The sequence below is a fragment of the Eptesicus fuscus genome, chromosome 14 (genome assembly GCF_027574615.1).
Source record: "Eptesicus fuscus isolate TK198812 chromosome 14, DD_ASM_mEF_20220401, whole genome shotgun sequence".
Taxonomy (NCBI): domain Eukaryota; kingdom Metazoa; phylum Chordata; class Mammalia; order Chiroptera; family Vespertilionidae; genus Eptesicus; species Eptesicus fuscus.
The window spans coordinates 40,486,192-40,507,082 of NC_072486.1; the positions used below are offsets into that span (position 1 = coordinate 40,486,192).

Genomic DNA, 20,891 nt, shown 5'->3' on the forward strand with positions numbered 1-20,891 from the left:
TCCAATGGGGTGCAGTTCAGCTGCTGTCTGAGGCTACCCTGCAGGAGCTACAGCGAGAACTGCCGTCCTCTCCTCCCTGCTTAGAGCTTGGAGGCCTTGGAGCTGTCTGTACCGGGTTGCAAGTTTACTAGTTTAAACTGCAATAGAGAAGGCCATTCATATGCAAAAGCTGCTGCTAGGAGCTTGGGTGTGTTTGTAGATTGTGTGGGGCAGAGTCTCAGGGCGTCACTAGGCTAGGGCGTGGCAAACAGCAATGACTGGCAATGAGCTGCCTCCGACCACGTCCCCTCGCCTCTGACCGCGTCCCTGCCATCTCGCGCCCTGGCACAGCCAACAATTCTACCTCCACGCAGCTCTGCTAGTAAGCCACCCTCACTCCAACCCAATGGCAGACAGCCCAGTCTCTCCCCTGAAACTGGATTTCAGAGAGATTGGGGGCTTGTCTCTCTTCGGATTGAAGAAAGCAACGCCCGCCTCCAGCTGGGCTCTGCCGCCAGCTCGCCAGCTCGTATCACCCATGCGCTCCCCTGTACCTCAGTTTTTCAGCGTTTGTGCCCTGATTGCACCCGTCTCTTTCGGTCTAGTTGTAGAGGTTCCACTCAGCCAGCTTTCCCGTGGTTCTGGGTGATAGACGTTCTGTCTTTTAGTTGTAGTTTTGAAAATTGTTGTGGACGGCAGCAGCCCAGATGTTTATCTATGCCGCCATCTTGGATCTCCTATAATAAACTCTTAAAAACCAATTTCTTAAGAGCCAAAAAGGGAAAAATGGTCAAAAGTTATGTACAGAATTTAACAGAAAAGGAAACACAAATGACAAACATGAAAAGATACTCAACTTCATTAGTAATCAAAAAAAATGTCAGTTAATTGCACAATGATAATATTACCCATTATACTGGTATGAATAAAAGTCTAAAAATATTAAGCATTGGTATGGTTGTGCAGAAATGGAATTTCTTAATACTATCAGTAAGAATGAAAATTAGTATGATCACTTTGAAAAACAATTTGGCATTATCTTATAAAATTGAACATTAGCATACACTAAGTTCATCAATTCTATTTCTAAGCATATATGCTGGAGAAACTCTTGCACATGAGTACCAAAACACATGCACAAAAATGAAAAACACAAATATCAACAGAGAATAGGTAAATAAATAATAGATTATACACACTTTACTTTTGGTTAATTTAATTCTACTATAAGCATGAAAATGAATAAACCTAATTTACAAACACCAACATAAATGATTATGTTATAAATATAATGTTGGGGCGGGGGGTGTTGCAGCAGATTCACTGTTGCTTCATTTGTAAATCTCAAAAGCAAGCAAAACTAAACTATATAATGTTTAGTGATAAATACCTATATAGTAATACTATAAAGATAGAAGCAAAGGGTATGACTTAGGGTTGTGAATACACAATACAACACACAGATGATGTATTATAGAACTGTACACCTGAAACGTATATAATCTTATTAACCAATGTAACCCCCAATAAATTTAATTTGTTAAAAAGATAGGAGGAAAGGAATTATAAAAACAAATCTCAAGATTGTGACTACTTCTAGGGAGTGGGGAGGGATTGTAACAAGGAAAAGTGTACAAGCAACTTCAATAGTTCCAGATCTCTGTTGAGTGGAGGGTTCATAGGTTCATTTGTTTCATGCTTCCTAAATTATATATATAATATTGCCCAATGAAATAAGATAAAATAAAATTAACTTGCTATTTAAAAAGAAAATGGACAACTATGAGAAAAGCAGGGAGATTGGGGGAAGACTACTGCAGTAGTCAAGGTGAGAGAAGGTGGTGGCTTAAACTAGAATAGTCAGAGTGGAGATGGAAAGAGATGAGTAAATTTGGGAGACTATTGACCTGGCTGGTGTGGCATACTCTCAAAAAGTTATTAAATATCATGTCAGAACAGGCTACAGGACAGGAGAGTAAACACAGGAACCCTTAGGGAGGCTAGAATGGGTAGAAAGCTGTGTAAGATCCACTTAAAATGATCACAGAGAGGAAGGCAAGTTTCAAATGGACTTTCTCAAAGCCAAGATTTGGGGAGTGGGAATCAAAAATTTTTGGCAAACCCATGTGGCTACATAGCCTATCCTCCAATCTAGCATTGGTCAGCACTAATACCTTTTTTTTATTATTATTGATTTCAGAGAGGAAGGAAGAGGGAGAGAGAGATAGAAACATCAATGATGAGAAAGAATAATTGATCAGCTGCCTCCTGCACGCCCCACACTGGGAACGGAGCCCACAACACAGACATGTGCCCAGACTGGGAATCGAACCATGACCCCCTGATTCGTAGGTCCATGCCTCACCAATGAACCACCCTGGTAGTGCAGCACTAACACCTTTTGACGGCTATGTGGCCCTCTCACTGATGTTATTTAGATAGGAGACCAGGTCAGTGTTGCTCAGTGGCTAAAGGTTTTTAATTCCAGCTCCTTTAAGTTTGGACTTATTTCTGCAGGCAATGGGAAATCATTGAAAGGTTTTGAACAAGGGAAAGATATGATCAAAGTGTGATTTTGACATAATTATTGCTTCAGCTGTGAGCAGGACAGAGTCAAGCCAGGCTAATTTAGAAGCAGAAAGGCCACTGAGGACACTTTTCCAGTTGGACACTGACTGTGTGGGGCAAGAGAGCAACAATGATGCTCAGTTCCCAGTCTATATTATTAGAGGCGGGCAAGGTAACAATGGGGTTAGGTGGGCAGACATGATAAAATAACCAATATTTGGATATCAACATATAGCTTACAAGTGCTTTCACATCCATTATTTTGTTTGTCCTGTGAAGTATTATTATGCCCACTTAACAAATAAGCAATCTGAGGCTCAGAGAGGCTAAATGATTTGCCCCTAAGGTGGCAGAGGATTATCTTAGCCATAGATGTCCTCACTCTGTACTTTGACAATGGCTTTCAGATGCACTTGGGTTCTTGGTAGTCTGTGGGCAGGAGTCAGCCTGTGTTTGCCTTTCAAAAGTCAAGTTCTAAAATGTCATTTTCTTGGAGGGATTAGCTGGATTCCATTTCTTTGATGCTGGCTGGTTTCCGGTGATCCTTCTAGAAGAAACTAATAATTTGCATATGATAGCTAAAGTAAAAGAAAGAATCTATTTCTAAGTCAGTTTTCTATTTTGGGAACATTTAGCATCCAGGTACACATGCACAGCCTTCTCTAAAATAAAACATTAATTCTCTCTCCTGGGCAGGATACCCGTTCGATCATTAAAATTCATCCTGTGAGAGCCAAATCTTGGTGAACTGAGATGAGGAAATGCATTTCCCTCACCTCTGACTGCCTGCCACTCACTCTCTCAAAGGAAAAGCTGGGAATTCCCTTCTAATGGGGGAAAGCTACTTCATTATCTCAACCACAAGTTCATAGGTCTCAGTTGTCAAACCAACCTGTGGGTTAATCCCAGGTCCCCAAATCACTTAAATACTGGCTTTTTCTCTGACATTAACTGAAAGAAACTTCCCCAAGGACTAAATTGGCAGCTATATTTGCAATTATGGACTAAAGGCTGATTCTTAGCCAAACCAAGATAATGAATTGAAAGAATCATGGAAGTAAGAGGGTGTGATGTTGTCTTGCTGATGCAGCTTCCCAAGTTTCAACATTTACTTAAATCTTTGGCTTCCTCCTAAGGTGGAATTTCTAAAATGTTTGAAGCAGCTTTTCTTATAAAAATCTTTATACTTTTCAGGTCTTTTGACCTTGAAAAGCTTGTGAATTCTCTTCTAGGTGACTGAAACCCATTTTGAGTTCAATAACAGTGGCCCTGACCACGTGATGAAGTGATGAAAAATGACAAAGGTGCTTTCCTAGAGCTTAATTTACTACAAATTTGCTATCGCTATTCAAAAGTAGAGCCTTCCTATGAAACCTTTGTAAGCTGAAACGGCATAAAACAAAACAGTTACCTTAGGACACATCTTGCTAACAATGCACAAAATAAATCAAGATAAAGTACACATGTTGGCACCTGCCAGGTGGCTCAGTTGGTTAGAAAGTCCTCCCGATATGCCAAGGTTTTGGGTTGGATCCCGGGTCAGGGCACATACATGAATCAACCAATGAATGCATAAATAAGTGGAACAACAAATTGATCTCTCTCTCTCTCTCAAATCAATAAATACATTTAAAAATTTGTAAGCGCAGATGCTCACAGACACAGTTCACAGCTATGGGGCTTGGTGCTGAGATGCTGAGTGTAGTCCCTGGGAAGGAGCTTGGCTGGGCTACTCCTGCTGCTCTGATGTGCACTGTCTCTGTGAGGACTCGCTGCAAAACAAATGCTGAACCCTATTTTCCCTTTCACCTTTTTCGTTAAAGCAAAGATCCTCTTTGGATTTCTTTCTTTAGTTAGCGAAAACAGGTACTAATGTAGGTCTTCTGTAAAACCAAAGTGGCCTAATGCGAACTTTGTTAAAGCAGGAGATACCTGCATGCAAATTTAGAAAGCTGTTAGATTTTTAAAACTTTATTTATACTGCCATCTAGTGGTACATTTTATTGCAAGTTTCAGCAACCTAACATTTCTGTAGGTCCACAGGGTTAACCTTAAAAACATTGTAGCCCTGGCCAGTGTGGCTCAGTTGGTTGAGTATTGTCCCGTGCACCAAAAGGTCACCAGTTCGATTCCCAGCCAAGGCACATGCACAGGTTTGGGGTTTGGTCCCCAGTAGGGGGCATGCAGGAGGTAGCCGAGCGATGTTTTTTCTCTCTCTCTCCCTCTCCCTCTCCCTTCCTCTCACTCTAAAATCAATAAACATTTTTTTAAAAACTTGTAGAATGTGGTGCTCTCCCTCCAGGGAGCATGCCCTGTACCATTCCCTTCTCCCTTTCCTTCCCCTACAGGTACATATCCCCTAACCTTTAAGGGACCTCATGAGACTTGCAACCAGGGGAGAAATGGGCAGCAGCAGACCGTCCTGGGCTAACCCCCTGAACTTGTCCCCAAGGTTCCATTTTCTCTGACTTTCCAGTGAGCCAAAGCAGCCCAGCCTAGGGTCTCCTGTTGCTTCTTCTATGCCCTTCAGTTAGGGATGATGAAAAAGTGCTGGATATGAAATAGAGCTGGTGACTGCACAACAATGTGAAATACTTAATGCCTCTGAATCATACAGTTAAAATGGTAAAGTGTATCTTATATGTACTTTACCACAATAAAAGAAGACAGGTAGGGCCTGAGCCCAGGCCACACGTTCCCCTTCCCCATTACTCCCAAATGCTGGCTGAGCAGCCCTGGGCACTGCGGGCACAGGATCCTATGCAGGTTGCACAAGGACTTAAAAGAAGCCCCACAAAAAGTAATTAATTAATTAATTAATTAAAATAAAAGAGGCCCCACAGCCTCAGAGTCCCCCACCCCTATAAACACACACACACACACACACACACACACACACACACACACACACTCACAGAGGCATCATTTTGTGTTACCTCCTGACACTTGGAGAGAGGACAAAGAGACAATCCTGGAAAGATACCAGGGCTTGCGTGACAATGGCTCTTTAACTCCAACCGAGGCCCTTCTTTTCTTCTGTGGCCATCTAAGCCTGGTAAGTCACAGTTATGTTTTAAAAGAAGGGAAATATCAGAAAAGAGCATATGATTCCAATGTTCATTTGTGGGTAGAACAACTTTGATGCCTCTTGATTAACACTGAGATACAGCTGAAATGAACCAGTGAAGCAAAAGATCAGCCAGATCCGGAAACAGCTGTGGCTCTAACCCCCAGCAAGGACTGGAAATCCATAAGACACTCAGCAAATTAAGAACTAAAAACCTGCTCTTCTACACTTTATACTCAGAATAAGTCATCTTACCTATAAAAGGAGGTGAAGAAAAACAAAATCAAAAAGTCCCTTCCCTGCTCTGGCTGGTGTGGCTCAGTTGGTTGGGCGTCATCCCACACCAAGAAGTTGCTGGTTTAATTCCCGGTCAGGGTACATGCCCAGTTGCAGGCTCAATCCCAAATAGGAGCCATGCAAGAGGCAGCCAATCAATGATTCTCTCTCCTCATTGATGTTTCTATCTCTCTCTCTCCCCCTCTCCCTTCCCCTCTGAAATCAATAAAAACATCTTTTTAAAGTCAATATCATGAAAAATTAAAGTAGGGGGAGTTTTTTAAATTAATAATACAAGGTGCTGAAGTAACATAGCCATTTTCTTTTCTTTTTTTTTATAATATATTTTATTGATTTTTTACAGAGAGGAAGAGAGAGCGATAGAGAGTTAGAAACATCGATCAGATCAGCTGCCTCCTGCACACCCCCTACTGGGGATGTGCCCGCAACCAAGGTACATGCCCTTGACCGGAATCGAACCTGGGACCCTTGAGTCCGCAGGCCAACGCTCTATCTACTGAGCCAAACCGGTTTCGGCAACATAGCCATTTTCAATAGATGAATCTTAGTGAAGGAAACCATTGTGGTGATAGTCTAAGAAATTTCAACATGGAGCGATTATTTTTAGGTATGATAATAGTATTATGGCTAAGTTTTTTTTAAAAGGTCCTTTTGTTTATTCATTTATATTTGAAGATGTTTCCTGAAATATTTAGAGGTAACTTTGAAATGGTGCCAAACACACACACACACACACACACACACACACACACACGTAAATGAATGACATTTGACAAAGTACTAACTGGTGTTGAACTTAGGTGAGGGATAGATGGGTTGGCATATATTCTACCATGTGTTTGAATATTTTCACAATAAGAAGTGAGAAAAGGAAGACACCGGGAAATCTCAGAGGAGCGTGTACCCTACATGTGCCAGAGAGAAAAGCCTGCAGACAACACAGAGCACATCAGGCTGGGAGGAACAAGCTTGTTATGGATATGGACTGAATTTATGTGTGCCCCAAAATTCATATGATGAAGTCTTAAACACCCTCTTCCCCCTGTTCCTCACAATTTAACCGTATTTGGAGATGAGGTCTAAAATGAGGTCATTAGGATGGGCCCTAATCCAATCTGACTGCTATCCTTATAAGAAGAGGAATTTGGACACAGACACACACAGGGAAGTTATGAAGACACGGCGATAGGACAGCCATTTATAAGCTAAAAAGAGAGACCCTCAGAAGGAACCAATGCTGCTAATGCCTTGATCTTGAACTTCTAGTATCCAGAATAAATTGAGAAAATTAATTTCTGTGGCTTAAACCACCCAGTCTGCAGTACTTTGTTAAGGCAGCCTTAGCAAACTAATACGGAGCTCATTGATTTGCCACCAAGCCCAGAGGTCTTTACCTATATCCACCCCCCAGCCCTGTGCCCCTGTCACTGCAATCTGGGAACTGCAGAATCCACACTGGGCAGAGCACGACCGTGAGGCCCCGTCAACCCAGCAAACAGAGCTTTGACTCATCAGAAAGCCACTGTCCTGAGCAGGCTGTTGGCACACACACCACCAGGTCCCAGAGACAGCGCATCCAAACAGCTGCAATCCAGTCTGACACCTGCTGGTCCTTTACCTTTCCTGAGTGCTTTCGGTTTTTCCTCTTAAAACGTAAGAAGGGGTGTGTGCATGTGCATACTCGTGTATACATGTGTATGTGCACGTGTATGTGTTGGGGAAGATAAAATCTAGCCATAAAAGCCCTGTAGCAAACACTCATTTATACTAACAGGAATTCACGTAACATTGCAATTTATATTCAGCTGGTATGCTGCTATACTTGATTGTTAAATATTTAAGTAACTTCATCCTTGTTGGTACATAGCATTACCCTCGTTACCACCCAGCCCTCTCTGGAAACTCTCCATCATCCAGCAGCTAACAAGTGAATGCCTGGCACCCAAAGGTCCTCCAGAACAAGCTCCAGCACAGGCTAGGCATGTCAGAATGCTTTTATCCTTAGCAGAGGCAAAAGCAGAGGAGCCAAGAGTAAGTCAGAGGTTGCAGCCCTGGTTCTGGGGAGCCTGGGTGTTCTCAGGGCTCCCGTTTCCCATCTCCCCGTGTGAAAACACTGCTCACAAAGCAGTCCTGCAACCGAACAGCTTTCTAAACCTGCACGATGGTTCTGGGCTCTCCTCACTGTGGAAACTGCCTCAAGAGGCTGCTCCCCTGCAGCCGTGACACCCCTTGGAGGGCGATGCCGGGCTGAGCAGGTGCCTATGAGCCATTTTAACCCTTCCAAGCAGTGGCAAAAATCTGCATAGCTGTCTGAGGAACACTTGGATGGACATTCTTTTGGCCCTGAGAGTTTTGCTGCAGGAATATTGCACTCAAGTTCAGAACAATGCACTGCCCACTTACTGGACCCCAGGGTGGTGCCACTGACTAGCAGACTGACCAGCAATACAAGGAGGCCCACCTTCATCACCCTTGCCCCTGCCCCGATTTCCTGGCAACCTTCTACTTTGTTTTTGACGCTTAACCCCTGTGTGCCCGAAAGACTCTATACCCCTAAAAACCAGCCCTGCCAACCAGCTGGCCTGGGTACAATAGCAGTTGGAAAGCAAAGTCATGGGATTGGAACCAGAAGAAAACCTATTCATGAGAGGAGCAGCTGGCAGCTGGAAAACAGAAGGAGAGAAAAAGGAAGGCCAATTTCTACCTCCTACAGGATTCCATTAACTGGGGATTTCAGAGCAAGAGCTACTCAACCTGCCTAAGGTCCCCGCCCTCCCCTAATGAAGGCAGTGATGCTTATCACAGCCCCATCCTCCCCAGCAGGGCTCAGAAGAGCTGACAGCAGCTTTGTGGTGGAAAGCAGTGAAGAGAGGGGTGGGGAGGACCACAGCTGACTTTGGCAGTCATCCGATGCCACTCTCCAACTAAACACCAAGGAAATATTTCTGAGGGCCTATGTTATTGTTAAATAATTTTATTCACTTGTTATTTTTTGTCTTCAAAACTTTTTTCCAACTACAGTTGACATTCAATATTCTATTAGTTTGGTGTCTTTTTTATAATAGCCATTGTAACAAGCTGGAGGTGATAGCTCATTGTGGTTTGGATTTGCATTCCCCTAAATAGTATATGATCATGGATGGAAACTAGACTTTTAGTGCTGAGCATGCTATAGTGTATATAGACATCAAATTACAATGTTGTATAGCTGAAACTTACATAACGTTATTCACCAATGTCACCTCAATTTTTAAAAATAAAAAAAAGTTATTAAATTTAAATTTTCACAAGTCATATATTTTTATTGAAGGAAATAAAAAGAAGAGAGAAAAGTTACCCATAACACTTTCAACCTTTAATATATATATATATGCTTTTAAAGCACACACACAAAAAAAACTAGATATCAACAATAGATCACAAACATCTGTCCACATCAATAGAGCCACTTCTACCACTGCCTTTTGATAGTTGCAGTGTGTTTCAGTATATGGATAAAAGATAATGGTTTAAGCCAAAGACGCAGTGTTGTGCATTTGGATTGTTTCTGGTGGAATTTAAATTATTTTATAAAGTGGCAGACGATGAGACTAGAGGAGGCGATATCACAGCCTCCTATGACTCACCATCCCACTCCAACCTGACTCTCTGCATTTCTACATTGTGTTCCCTCACACTAGACCTCAGGCCATTTCCAGAGGTTTTCCTGTGTGAGCCCTGTCGAGAAACATGTGTTGGAGAGATCAAAGCATCATCTCTTACTCGGATTGCTTCCTCTTAACCCTCGGAGATAACAGATCACAAAGAAGATAGCTTCAGCTAAATTTTGTTTCTGGCATATTGTGCTTTATTAGTGATGGTCACTTCCCAATTATTAATATACTGGTGAAATCACCTCGCCCACATCAGAGTTTCTGCCTGATTAGACAACAGGCCCTGGAACTGGCTCACAGAGGGTTACAAAGCTCCTGCAGTGAGAGAGGCCTGGGACAGGATAGGGAGGAAGAGTTGCCAAGCAGGGAACACAGCGCTCACATGCCCAGAGCCTTCACACGGAGGAGAGGAGAGGCTTTCATAGGAGACGGAAGTTGTGTTTTATGCATGTCAGAGTGAGAGAACCAAGGACTAAATATAGGTATCTCTTTTGCCCCAAAAGGAGGGATGCTATTGTCAGAGGTGGCTGGGGTGTAAATCTCAGCTTTGTCTGAGATTGCGTTTTCAGAAATATATTTTACACCATTGCGATTGCTTCACTTTTGCTGGTCTCCATGACACCGCTTTCAGGTCTCTCGCTTTTCTCATTTCTTCGCTGTGACATCAAGAACACCCTTGAAACAGCCATGTGCCTTAAATGATTAAGATACGGCTTCTGAGGAAAAAAGAAACGAGGTAGGAGTCAGGGGAGGCCACGCCTGCTCTCGGCCCTCAAAGGGAGGTGGGAGGAAGGGACGGACCCAGCCTCTCCTCTGCAGGGAGTGCCAGGACTGCGCAGCCACACCCCGCACTTCCCTGTTCCCTGCTCTTAATAGCACCCACCCTCCCAACTGCCCAGACTTGAAAACCTGAAACCGCGTTTGTCTTCTCTTTCCTCTCCTTTCACACCGAGGCTGTTATCGGTTCTGTGGGCTCTTTCTTCCCAAATACTTTCCCACTCCCCCTTCCTTTCTATTTCAATAGCAGCTGCCCTAACTCAGGTCTTTCCCTCACCTTTGAACAACTACCAAAGCCTCCTATTTGTCCTCACCTTCCCCACTCACCCCCTTAACGCTGCCCAGCTCATTCTTACCAACAAAATTAGTATTCCTAATGATTTGCTTATGTTGTTCTCCTGCTAGAAAATTCTCCATGTGTCCCCATGGCCTGGTGGGGGAAGCCTATCACAATTAGGTTTTTTCCTGCTCGCCCACTTTTTTCTCATTCTACTGCCTCCCGCCATCTCCCGAACTAGCCAAGTGACCTAGTCTTCCCTGGAATGCTCACCTTTCCCTTACCCTAACCCTGACCCTAACCCCTGGAAATGCCTAACCTTTCTCATCTTTACCTCTGGGATCGGAAGGACCATTCAAAGCAAATCTGCATGAATCTTTCACTTAATCTCTCAACCGAAAGAAAGCATTCCCTCTTCTACGGCTTTATTATTTGTACCTTTCAGGCCCAGTATTTTATTATCTGGTTAATGTTTTATCTCTCCTGTTGGATTACATTTCCTGAAAGGTGGGGGCTGACTTTTGCTGGTCATTGTATTGCCTGCAACCTCAGGAAATTCTGAGTTTATGTGAGCCGGCTTGGTAATCACCGGTAATTACGCTGGCAGCTCCATCGGATACACTGTACACTTGAAGACGCAGTCACTGGCCCTGTAAGGCTGAGTCTCAACCACCTCTTGGATTATCAGGCATGAGAGCAAATACCTAAAACCTGCCAAGGGAGCTTAGGCTGTGATGGGTTGAATTGTGTCCCACCAAAGTTCACATACTTGAGTCCTAACCCCCTGTTCCTCAGCATGTGACCTTATTTGAACACTAGAGGCCAGGTGCACGACATTCATGCACTGGGGGGAGGGGTTTCTCTAGCCCGGCCTGCGCCCTTTCGCAGTCCAGGAGCCCTTGAGGGGTGTCCAACTGACGGCTTAGGCCCTGTCAGATAGATATCCTTAGCGCTCCTGCGGAGGCAGGCCGCTGTGCTCCTCAGCTGTCAGCCTGGCTTGTGGCTGAGCGGCGCTCCCCCTGTGGGAGCACACTGACCACCAGGGGGCAGCTCCTGCGTTAAGCATCTGTCCCCTGGTGGTCATTGTGCATCATAGAGACAGGTCATTCCTCTGTTCAGTCAATTTGCATATTACCCTTTTATTATATAGGATAGGGTCTTTAGCACGGTAATCAAGTTAAATAATCCAACTTTCCTGAAGTCCTTATAAAAAGGGACTTGTGGACCCAGAGACAGAAATACAAAGTGAAAATGATGCACAGACACAGAAAGTACATGATTTACAAGCCAAGAAACTCCAGATGATACCAGAAGCTAGGAGAAAGGCCTGGAATAGATCTTTCCCTCACAGATCTTAGAAGAAATCAACCCTGCTCACACCTGGATTTCTGACTTCCAGCCCCCAGACTGTGAGACAATACATTTCTGTTGTTCTAAGCCATGCAGTTGTGGTGCTTTGTTGGGCAGCCCCAGCAATACAGCTGGGTTCCTGAGAAACATGGGGAGGGCAAAGCCAAGGCTTGGAGAAGCTCTGGGCAGGGAAGTAGCATAGCCTGGCAGCAATTAGCCTGAGCCAGCAGCTGAGCAGAAATGGCTGGTTAGCCCTCCTGACATAGCTCTTTGAAGAGAGTGTTTTACTTCTGCATTTGGGCACGGGAGGGTAGCAGTAGGGATGGGGGTGGGGTTTGGGTTGGGGGTGGGGAGGTGGGAAGGAACAGGCAATTCCCACTGAAGGGCAGACCCTCCTTCCAGGCTCCAGGTGCTCCCAGCCAAACTCTTGAAATTGAAAAAAAAAAAAAAATCATTGGGAAAACCTCATAAGCTCTTCAGAGACTCCTTACTGGGGTCCTGGAGACTCCTCCCTAATTACCACCTTCCATTGTGGCTCCTGGCGCCTCCCTCCTCTTCAGCAGGGGAGCCAGGATGTGGCAATGCCTTTCCTCCTGACTCAGAGGGGTGTTTTCTGAACCTTCCTTACCCAAAATATGTCCTCCCACCTCTGGGGAGCCCCAACAGACATGCTAATTACATTAAGATTGAGTCCATATAATTAGGTTGGCGAAGTGTAAGGGCTCACCATTAGCAGACAGAAAAACTAAGGAGCGTCACCTTAAGGCTGGCTGCTGGTGGGAAGCAAGCCAGAGCTTCTGCCTCCTTGCAGTCAGCCCCATAACCTCCTGTGGTGAAGGCGGTAGGCAGGGAAAAACAAGAGGAAAGCATGAGGGTGTGAACGAGCAATGAGCTCAGGAGGAGCCACCTGCCTGGGACCCAGGGCCACGGAACAACCACCACTGTAATAGTGAACCCTCCTGCCCGGGGCCTTTGCCTGAGCACTCTAAACCTACATAGCCCGGACAGCAGCCACTGGCCACTGGGGTTACTGGACACCTGAAAGGTGCTAATCCAAACTGAGATATGTAGTAAGTACAAAATACACACAGGACTTTGAAGACTTAGTATTAAAAAAAAGAATATAAAATATCTCATTAATATTTTTAAAATATGAAAACTATTTTTAAATATTGCTTATATAATAAATGGATATTCTTTGTATACATTGTGTGGAATAGATTATATTACTACGGTTAATTTCACTTCTTTCTTTTATTGTTCTTAATAGGGTGGCTGGTTTCAATAACACATGAGTCTCCCATTTATATTTCTCTTGGCTAGCACTTCTCTGAACTGCTCTGAACACAGCATCAGACCTAATCCTTAGCACAACCCTTTGGGTGCTGCTATTCTCATTTCAGCACAGGGAAAGAGGAACCGATGTCATGGTCAAGGTCCTAACTTTTCCATTTACTGACTGTTATACGGAAGTTATGTCACCTCTCAGGATTCAATTTCCTCAGCTGGAAAATGGTAATAACAGAGTTGTCATGAAAAACAAACAGAATGATGTGTTTAAAAGCGCTGAATAAATGTTTCTATGTTAATCATTTATAAAGAGAGTGAGAGGGCTCAGGATCCAGGAACATTCCTCCCCTCCCCTTTCTTGTCATTTCCCAGTTGCTACATCAATGATTAGCTCCTGAACCACCTGCCCTGGGAAACACATCAAAGACGGCACACGTGGTTTTGCTCCCCCAGGGAGGCTCCCCGCCTGGGGTCACAGCCCCTTTCTCACAGGAGGAGCTGGGCAGAGCCACCAAGCCAAACAGACTCCCACATGTCAGGCCAGCCCTGAGCAGAAATCCCAGAGCGTGGGCCATCTGGGCTCCTCTTCCCACCCCACCCCACTAGGGTCAGGATTCCGTGTGCACAGGCCCCCAAGATGCATAGCCACAGACCTTCAGGGGCAAACTCGCCCCTCTCTTAGAGATGGTCTTCACTGTGCCAGGACAGAACCCTCCAAACCCTGTCCGATGGCACTGAGCCTACATTGTGTTCCATGAGAACGGCACCCCTGGGGTTGTGCCACAGGACGTCCTTGAATCAAAGCAGATAGCTGGCTTCCTTCTCCAGTCCTGCATTGGCCCCGGCAAATCTGAGACACGGGCGAGGAGTGTTTTGAGAGCTCTCTTTCTTCCCCTCTTTCTAGTAACCCCAAGCAGGAGCCTACCCCGAGTCTTGCTCTTCCTCAGTTGCAGATCTGCTTGGAAGGAAATCTAAATTGAATGAGGGGCCCTTCCAACATTCTGCCTTGTTCTTTATCCGAATCTTAGTCCACTAAACTGACGTTTCATTCCCATTAAACGAGGCAGGGTCGATCCTACTCTTATCTGGTGTGTGATACTCACTAAATGTTTGCTGAATTAATTAGCTAACTAATTAACTAATTAATGGGTAGGTCTCTGCTATGTAAGATCTCTGCTGATAATGGTTTCCCACAGAGATGGTTGTATTTTAATGGAAGGTTCTTTAAAACCAGAATGATTTCAAGAGCCACAGGATTGACCACTCTGCTGATGGCATACCCGCTGTGACCCTTAGGGAAAAGGAGCCTTTCTAATCCTTTTAAGAGAACACCAAGTAGGCAATAGCTTACTGCTAGCGCACTCCCCAGCCTCCCTGTGCAAGCTTTCAGGTGGGCAGACTGGGGCTCTTGGAGGTAGCTTTTCAGCTGCATTCCCTGGTGGGACTGTTGGGTATCTGGAGCCTGTGGCAAACCTGACTTTTCTCACATCTCCACCCAAAATTTCAATATGTAGACGAAACATGGCCTGGGTTATCTGGGCTGTCCTTTCCCCACCTTCTGGAGGACCCTCGCCTCCTGGTTAATCCTCAGGGGCCTTTTTCATGTCTCCTATTTCTGAATGTTTGCAAACAACACCATTTCTCAAGTGAGGCACTCACATCGGATGCAGACTTTAAGGAGGCACCAAAAATTCAGTAGTCAAGATAAACAATATTTTTATATCATTGTTTCATAAATCAAAATTAATGCAAAAATAATCCGCAGTAAACAAAATGTCAAAAAATGTTAGAGATTGCATTAAAACATTATTTATTGTGTTTACTGAGTTTTTTGGCACCCCCTTTTCATTTTGTGCTGGAACAAGTACTTCACTCACCTAATTGTAGTTTGCCTTCCAAGAGTAGAATGTCCTAACTGGTGCTCGCTTTAGCACCAACTTTAACTTGTGAGCATCACCTTGAAGGAAGTTGGTAGGATGGTGATTGATCTGGAGCACAGCTAGCTGGGGGCCCACTTACATTTTTCAGAAAGCCATGCAAACAGATAGGCAGGGGGCCAAGTCTATTGTTCCAAAGTTTCCAGGGGCCTTGAAAGGCCTTTGGACTCTGGTCTGGTGATCAGAGGGAAAAAGGTTTCTGAACAATTCAAGGTCTTTGAAATGGTTGCCAACACCCACATTTTTCATTCTGGGAACAATGCCACCAAGGGCCACAACCACCCTCCCCCACCTAAGTGAGGAAGTGTCTGCTGGTTGTGAGTGATAGCCAGTCTTGTGAGGGCAAGGGTCAGAAGGACAGGAGTCTTTCTTATCCTGGCTGCTGGCCCTTTTCCCTCTGGTACACACTGACATGCCCATCCTTTTGCACTTTCAAAACCTGTACTTGTTTTAGCCCTCTTGTCCTCCTCGTCCAAAGCCAACACCCATCTCTGTCCCTCCTTACGGAGGAGCTGTCCCAGCTCTCGTAAGTGCAGAGGTCTCTAGCACCGGTTCAGATCCTGGCCCTGCTCTGTTCTTACTTCCTGGCTCCACTGCAGTTTCCTTTTTCAGAAAATGCAAAAGAGAGTGAGCTATCTTGTCTTGGAGGTGGGGAAACACAACCTCAACTTCCTTCCCTAAATGATACTTTGAGAACATTCTTCAAAAGAACTGGGGTATCCAGGGGAGGGTGGGAGCGTGGTGGGTAAGAGATCAACCAAAGGACTTGTATGCATGCATATAAGCATAATCAATGGACCCAGACAGTAGCGGGTGAGGGCCTGTGTTGGGGGGCGGGAGCTGGTGGGGAGAGGTCAATAGGGGGAAAAAGGAGACTTATGTAATACTTTCAACAATAAAGAAAAAGAAAAAAAAAAAGAACTGGGGTATCAAGTGTATTAACAGCCTCCTTCTAGGAGATGCACCATCTGGGGATACTCCCCAGAAGGGTAGGTATCTGGGCTCCTTTGACTGCTATTTTGGAAGAATGCAGGTGAACAAAAGGGAGTTTCCACTACACAAACTGTTTTTTCCATTTCCTGTTCTTTGCTATTTTGCTTTGTTCTGGTTTCAGAATCAGATGAAACTTCTAGTGAAGGCCTGCCACAAGGTCTCCATCAACCCCATAACCTGGTGACTAAACTCAATTCCATGGTATCAACCAAAGGACAGGCTTTGCAATGGCTGAACTCACTGTTCTGTATCAGGCTCTTAATACTGAGCCTGCATCTCTTGAGATTTCTCTTCCTACTGCTGACCTGTGCACTTTTCCCAGGAAAGTATCTGCATGATTTTACTTGAGCCCCCACAGCTCCCTAGGAATAACTGGGGGCTTCTTCCCCTGTCAGCTGGCCCATGTGGGGAAGCAAGGAAAAGCTGCAGAGCAGCTGGGCCTGGGTGGAACCCAGTGGATAACAGTCTGACAGCCGATCAGCAGTTATCACTCTCAGAAAGGGAAGCGTGGGCATGTTATGTTGCTGTGGCAACCAAAGGCAACAGAGCGGCAAACTTCAGAAGGCAGAGCCCATCAAACAACCAGGAGTTTCAAACACCCTGGGTCCCCCAGGGACTGGGCCTTGGTCAATCAGAGGAAAAGTCAGCATCAAAAGCCCTCAATGACGAAAGGGAAGCCAAGGGAAACAGTCAATGGCTAGTCATCATGGATTCACAGTTACAGAACCTTAGAACAGGAATAAACAGCCAATCCTCACTTGACTGAGAAAGGAACCAGAAGTCGGAAGGTACTTGATCGAGGTTCTGCTGCCAGTGAATGTCAAAGCCGGAACCACCACCCTATGGCCTTTTGTTTGTATGGCTTTAAGTTTGCAAAACCCTTAGTGCTTTAATTTCATCTGACCCTGAACCGAGAGCAAATATTTATCCTTCAACGGAGTGGCCACATGAGAACTACCAGTTTTCTCATCTGGGAGGAGGAGAATACTTTTCTAATGGAATTCGTATTAGGCTTCAATGAGTTAATAGTTTTGGGATTCAAGTGGATATAATAAAAGGTACCCCTCAATCCTCATAGAGTTTTTTTTTAATATATATATATATATATATAGATATATATATATATATTGATTGATTTCAGAGAGGAGGGGAGAGGGAGAGATAGAAACATCAATGATGAGAGAGAATCATTGATTGACTGCCTCCTGCACGCCCCCTACTGGGGACGGAGCCCGCAACCCGAGCATGTGCCCTTGACCAGAATTGAACCTGGGACCCTTCAGTCGGCAGGCCGACGCTCTATCCACTGAGCCAAACCAGCTAGGGCAAGTTTTGTGATTTTTTTTTTTTAATAAACATTTTGAATGTTTATCCATCCTGGATTCTGTGCCCTAGAATTTAGTAAATAGTTCAACTTTACGTTGCTTCAACACTTCCTCTGCATACTATGAGGTCTCCATCTTATAACCACGTTTCTCTAGTTCAGCTGGTAACTGATTGGAGAAGTCATCCTCTACATTGTCATCATCCCAGACACGTGCATCTTAATCTTCATCTAAACCAGTCCCGTCTTCGCAGGGAACTCCTCGAACTCGTCATCCTCCTCCAGGAGACCCAAGTCTACCAGCTGCTTTTTCTCGGACATCGCAACCCTCCACGCCTCTCAGGCCAGCAGGAAAGTTGGATCCACTCGCCCTCATAGAGTTCTGAGTAATTAAGGGATGGGCAACAAATGGGATCAGAATATCAACTTTATCACTAAATAATTTTTTTATTGGAGTCAGTGGTTTTTATTTGTGGGTAAGTGAACCCCAGAATTAAACAGGGTAACTACGCAAGCTAGGGCAGGCCTCCCAGTTGGAAACTGTCCCTGGAAACCATGCATCTTGGGAAAACAGAGCCAATAGCATGAGAGGAGGCTGCTGCTAAGAGGAGAAACAGAGGGGCTGGGCAATGTTCCTGGGTTCCTACTCCCATACTCACTACTAAAAAGTTGCTCCTCCTCCTCCTCCCAGCCTCTTGTCCCTCCCCACTCCTGGGGAGGAGTGAGTCATGGAGGAGGGAGAAGTCAGAAATCCTCTACGTGGTGACGATTTTTTTTCACTCTAATAAATACGTGTAATGCACTTAGCACTTAGCACAATAATAAATGCTCAATGTAAGTTAGCTGTTACTATTACGATTCTGGCTATAGCCTGTCAATAACACCAGAGACTACTTCTACTTCACCAGTGTGACTTCTCTAATTGTGTCTGCCCTTAGCAAATGTGTGACCCCCAGCATGTTACTTAAGCTCCCTAAGCCTCAGTATCTTCCTCTGCATTAATAATAGTACCTACCCTATAATGGGGAGGACTACAGGATTTAAGTGTAAAGAACTTAGCAGGATGCCTGGAACATAGTAAATATTCAATGGTGACTATTGCTGTTATAAAAAGAACTTGGGAGTCTAGAGCAAAATTGAAACTGAGACATAGTTGATTTAGAAGAGGCATGTAAAGAAAAGGCTCCATTAGAATTACAGCAATGGCTTCCACTGATCCACAATCTAGACCCCTTTTCCCCTCGTTGTCCATAAAATGAGGGGAAACTTACTTTGGTGTTCCCCTTGGGAAGAAAATGACATTCTTCCTTGAACTGACTTACCCCTACTAGGATATATTATAACAGAAGCGGGAACTGTATATTAATTTGCTAGGGCTGCTATAACAAAGTACCATAGACTGGGTGCTTACACAACAGAAATTTCTTTCCTCACAGTTCTGGACACCAGAAGTCTAAGATCAAAGGGTCAGCAGGGTTGGTTGGGTTCTTCCAAGGCCTCTCTCCTTGGCATGTAGACGGCTATCTTCTCCCTGAGTCTTCACGTTGTCTTTTCTCTGTGCATGGCTATGTCATAATTGCCTCTTCTTATAAGGACACCAGTCATAAAGGATTAGAACCCACCCTAATGACCTCATTTAACCTTAATTACCTCTTTGAAGACTATGTCCAAATATAGTCACATTCTGAGTTATTTTAGCATATTAATTTGAGGGACACAATTCAACCCATAACAATGTGTGAAGAAATTTAAAACTATATTCTATGTTGCAGTAGTATATTGGTATTGGAGCGTGTGTGTGTGTGTTGTGAGAGAGAGAGAGAGAGAGAGAGAGAGAGAGAGAGCGAGCGTCTTAGGCACAGGCAAGGCCCCAGATACCATGGAGCACAGATAAGCCATACCTGTTTCCCTTCCCAAATTCCTGACCAATAAAATCATGAGCAACTCGACCAGTGTGGCTCAGTGGTTGAGCATTGACCTATGAACCAGGAGATCACAGTTCAATTCCCAATCAGGGCACATGCCCGGTTGCTGGCTCAATCCCCAGTGGGGGGATGCAGGAGGCAGCCAATGAATGATTCTCTTTATTCATTGATATTTCTATCTCTCTCTCCCTTCTTCTCTGAAATCAATAAAAATATATATTTTTTAATAATCATGAGCAGCCCTAGCCGGTTTGGCTCAGTGGATAGAGCATTGGTCTGCAGACTGAAGGGTCCTGGGTTTGACTCTGGTCAGGGCACATGCCCAGGTTGTGGGCTCAATCCCCAGTAGCGGGTATGCAGGAGGCAGCCAATCAATGATTCTCTCTCATCGTTGATGTTTCTATCTCTCTCCCTCTCCCTTCCTCTCTGAAATCAATTTTTAAAAAACATAAAAAATAGTAATAACCATGATCAAATTAAAAAGTTGTTTAAGGTGTTGTTAGGCAATAATTTGTCATGCAACAGTAAGTAACCAGTCAGAGGCGCATTCCCCCCGCTCCAAAAAAAGGGGGGGGGGGAGTCTGAATATTATCAAACCTTTAAATATAGTATATAATTCTACCTACCAGTGCAGGATTAAAAAACATGTTAGAGGAACATAACTCCACAGAAATTCAATCAGAAAAATCCAGAATGTAGAAATGTCTGCAGGAAAAAATGTTTTTTTCAACAACAAAAATGTTGCAAGAAGAGAAAAAAAGAAGGGAAATTTGAGGTTAAAAGACTTGTGAGACAGATCAACCAAGCAAAACTTGACATGTGGGCTTCGTTTGGACCCTGATTTAGACAGTTCAAAAGAAAATTATTATTTATGGTACAATTGGAAAAATTAGGATGTTATTGAATATTTGATGGTATTAAAATTAAAGTTAATCTTTTTAAGTTTGATAATGTTGTTGTGGTCACTGGTATATTAAAAGATATAGATGCTGAAGTATATAGATAAAATGATACACAGATTTTTTTTTGTCAGAATAATCATAAGGCTACAGAAATGGATCAGTCATGGTATTGCCCCTTGAAGCTCATGGTCTAGTGGTAAAGAAAGCATGTACAGTACACAAATGAAGTAAAAGGAGAAAAAAATCCCAAGTATCACAAAAAAGGAATAGGCTGTGTATCTAAGGCAAAGTTTCAATAAAGAGTTTATTTTTACGGAATCCATTCCCACCCAACAATGACTAAGATGCTTTACTCAACACCTAAACCATAGCCTAGCATGATACAGGTTTGAACTTATGTACAAAATACGACCTCCACTATTTGAAAAACTCTATGTGTTAGGATGGCTGCAACTTTCTCAACTTCATGTATCTACTTCATGGTTGTCTTTGTCAGCTCAGGCTGCTATAACAAAATACCATGACTGGGTGGCTTAAACAACAGACATTTGG

At 44.1% G+C, this 20,891-nt stretch overlaps 1 protein-coding gene across 1 annotated transcript; it reads right to left on the reverse strand.

The window, feature by feature from the left end:
* Positions 1 to 17,570: 17,570 nt before the first annotated feature.
* On the reverse strand, positions 17,571 to 19,060 carry LOC114234657 (SEM1 26S proteasome subunit). Its single transcript, XM_028158635.2, is given in 3 exon segments — positions 17,571 to 17,764; positions 17,767 to 17,894; positions 18,924 to 19,060. Coding segments are annotated over 2 exon segments (198 nt in total). The 5' UTR covers positions 17,834 to 17,894; positions 18,924 to 19,060; the 3' UTR covers positions 17,571 to 17,633.
* Positions 19,061 to 20,891: the final 1,831 nt, after the last annotated feature.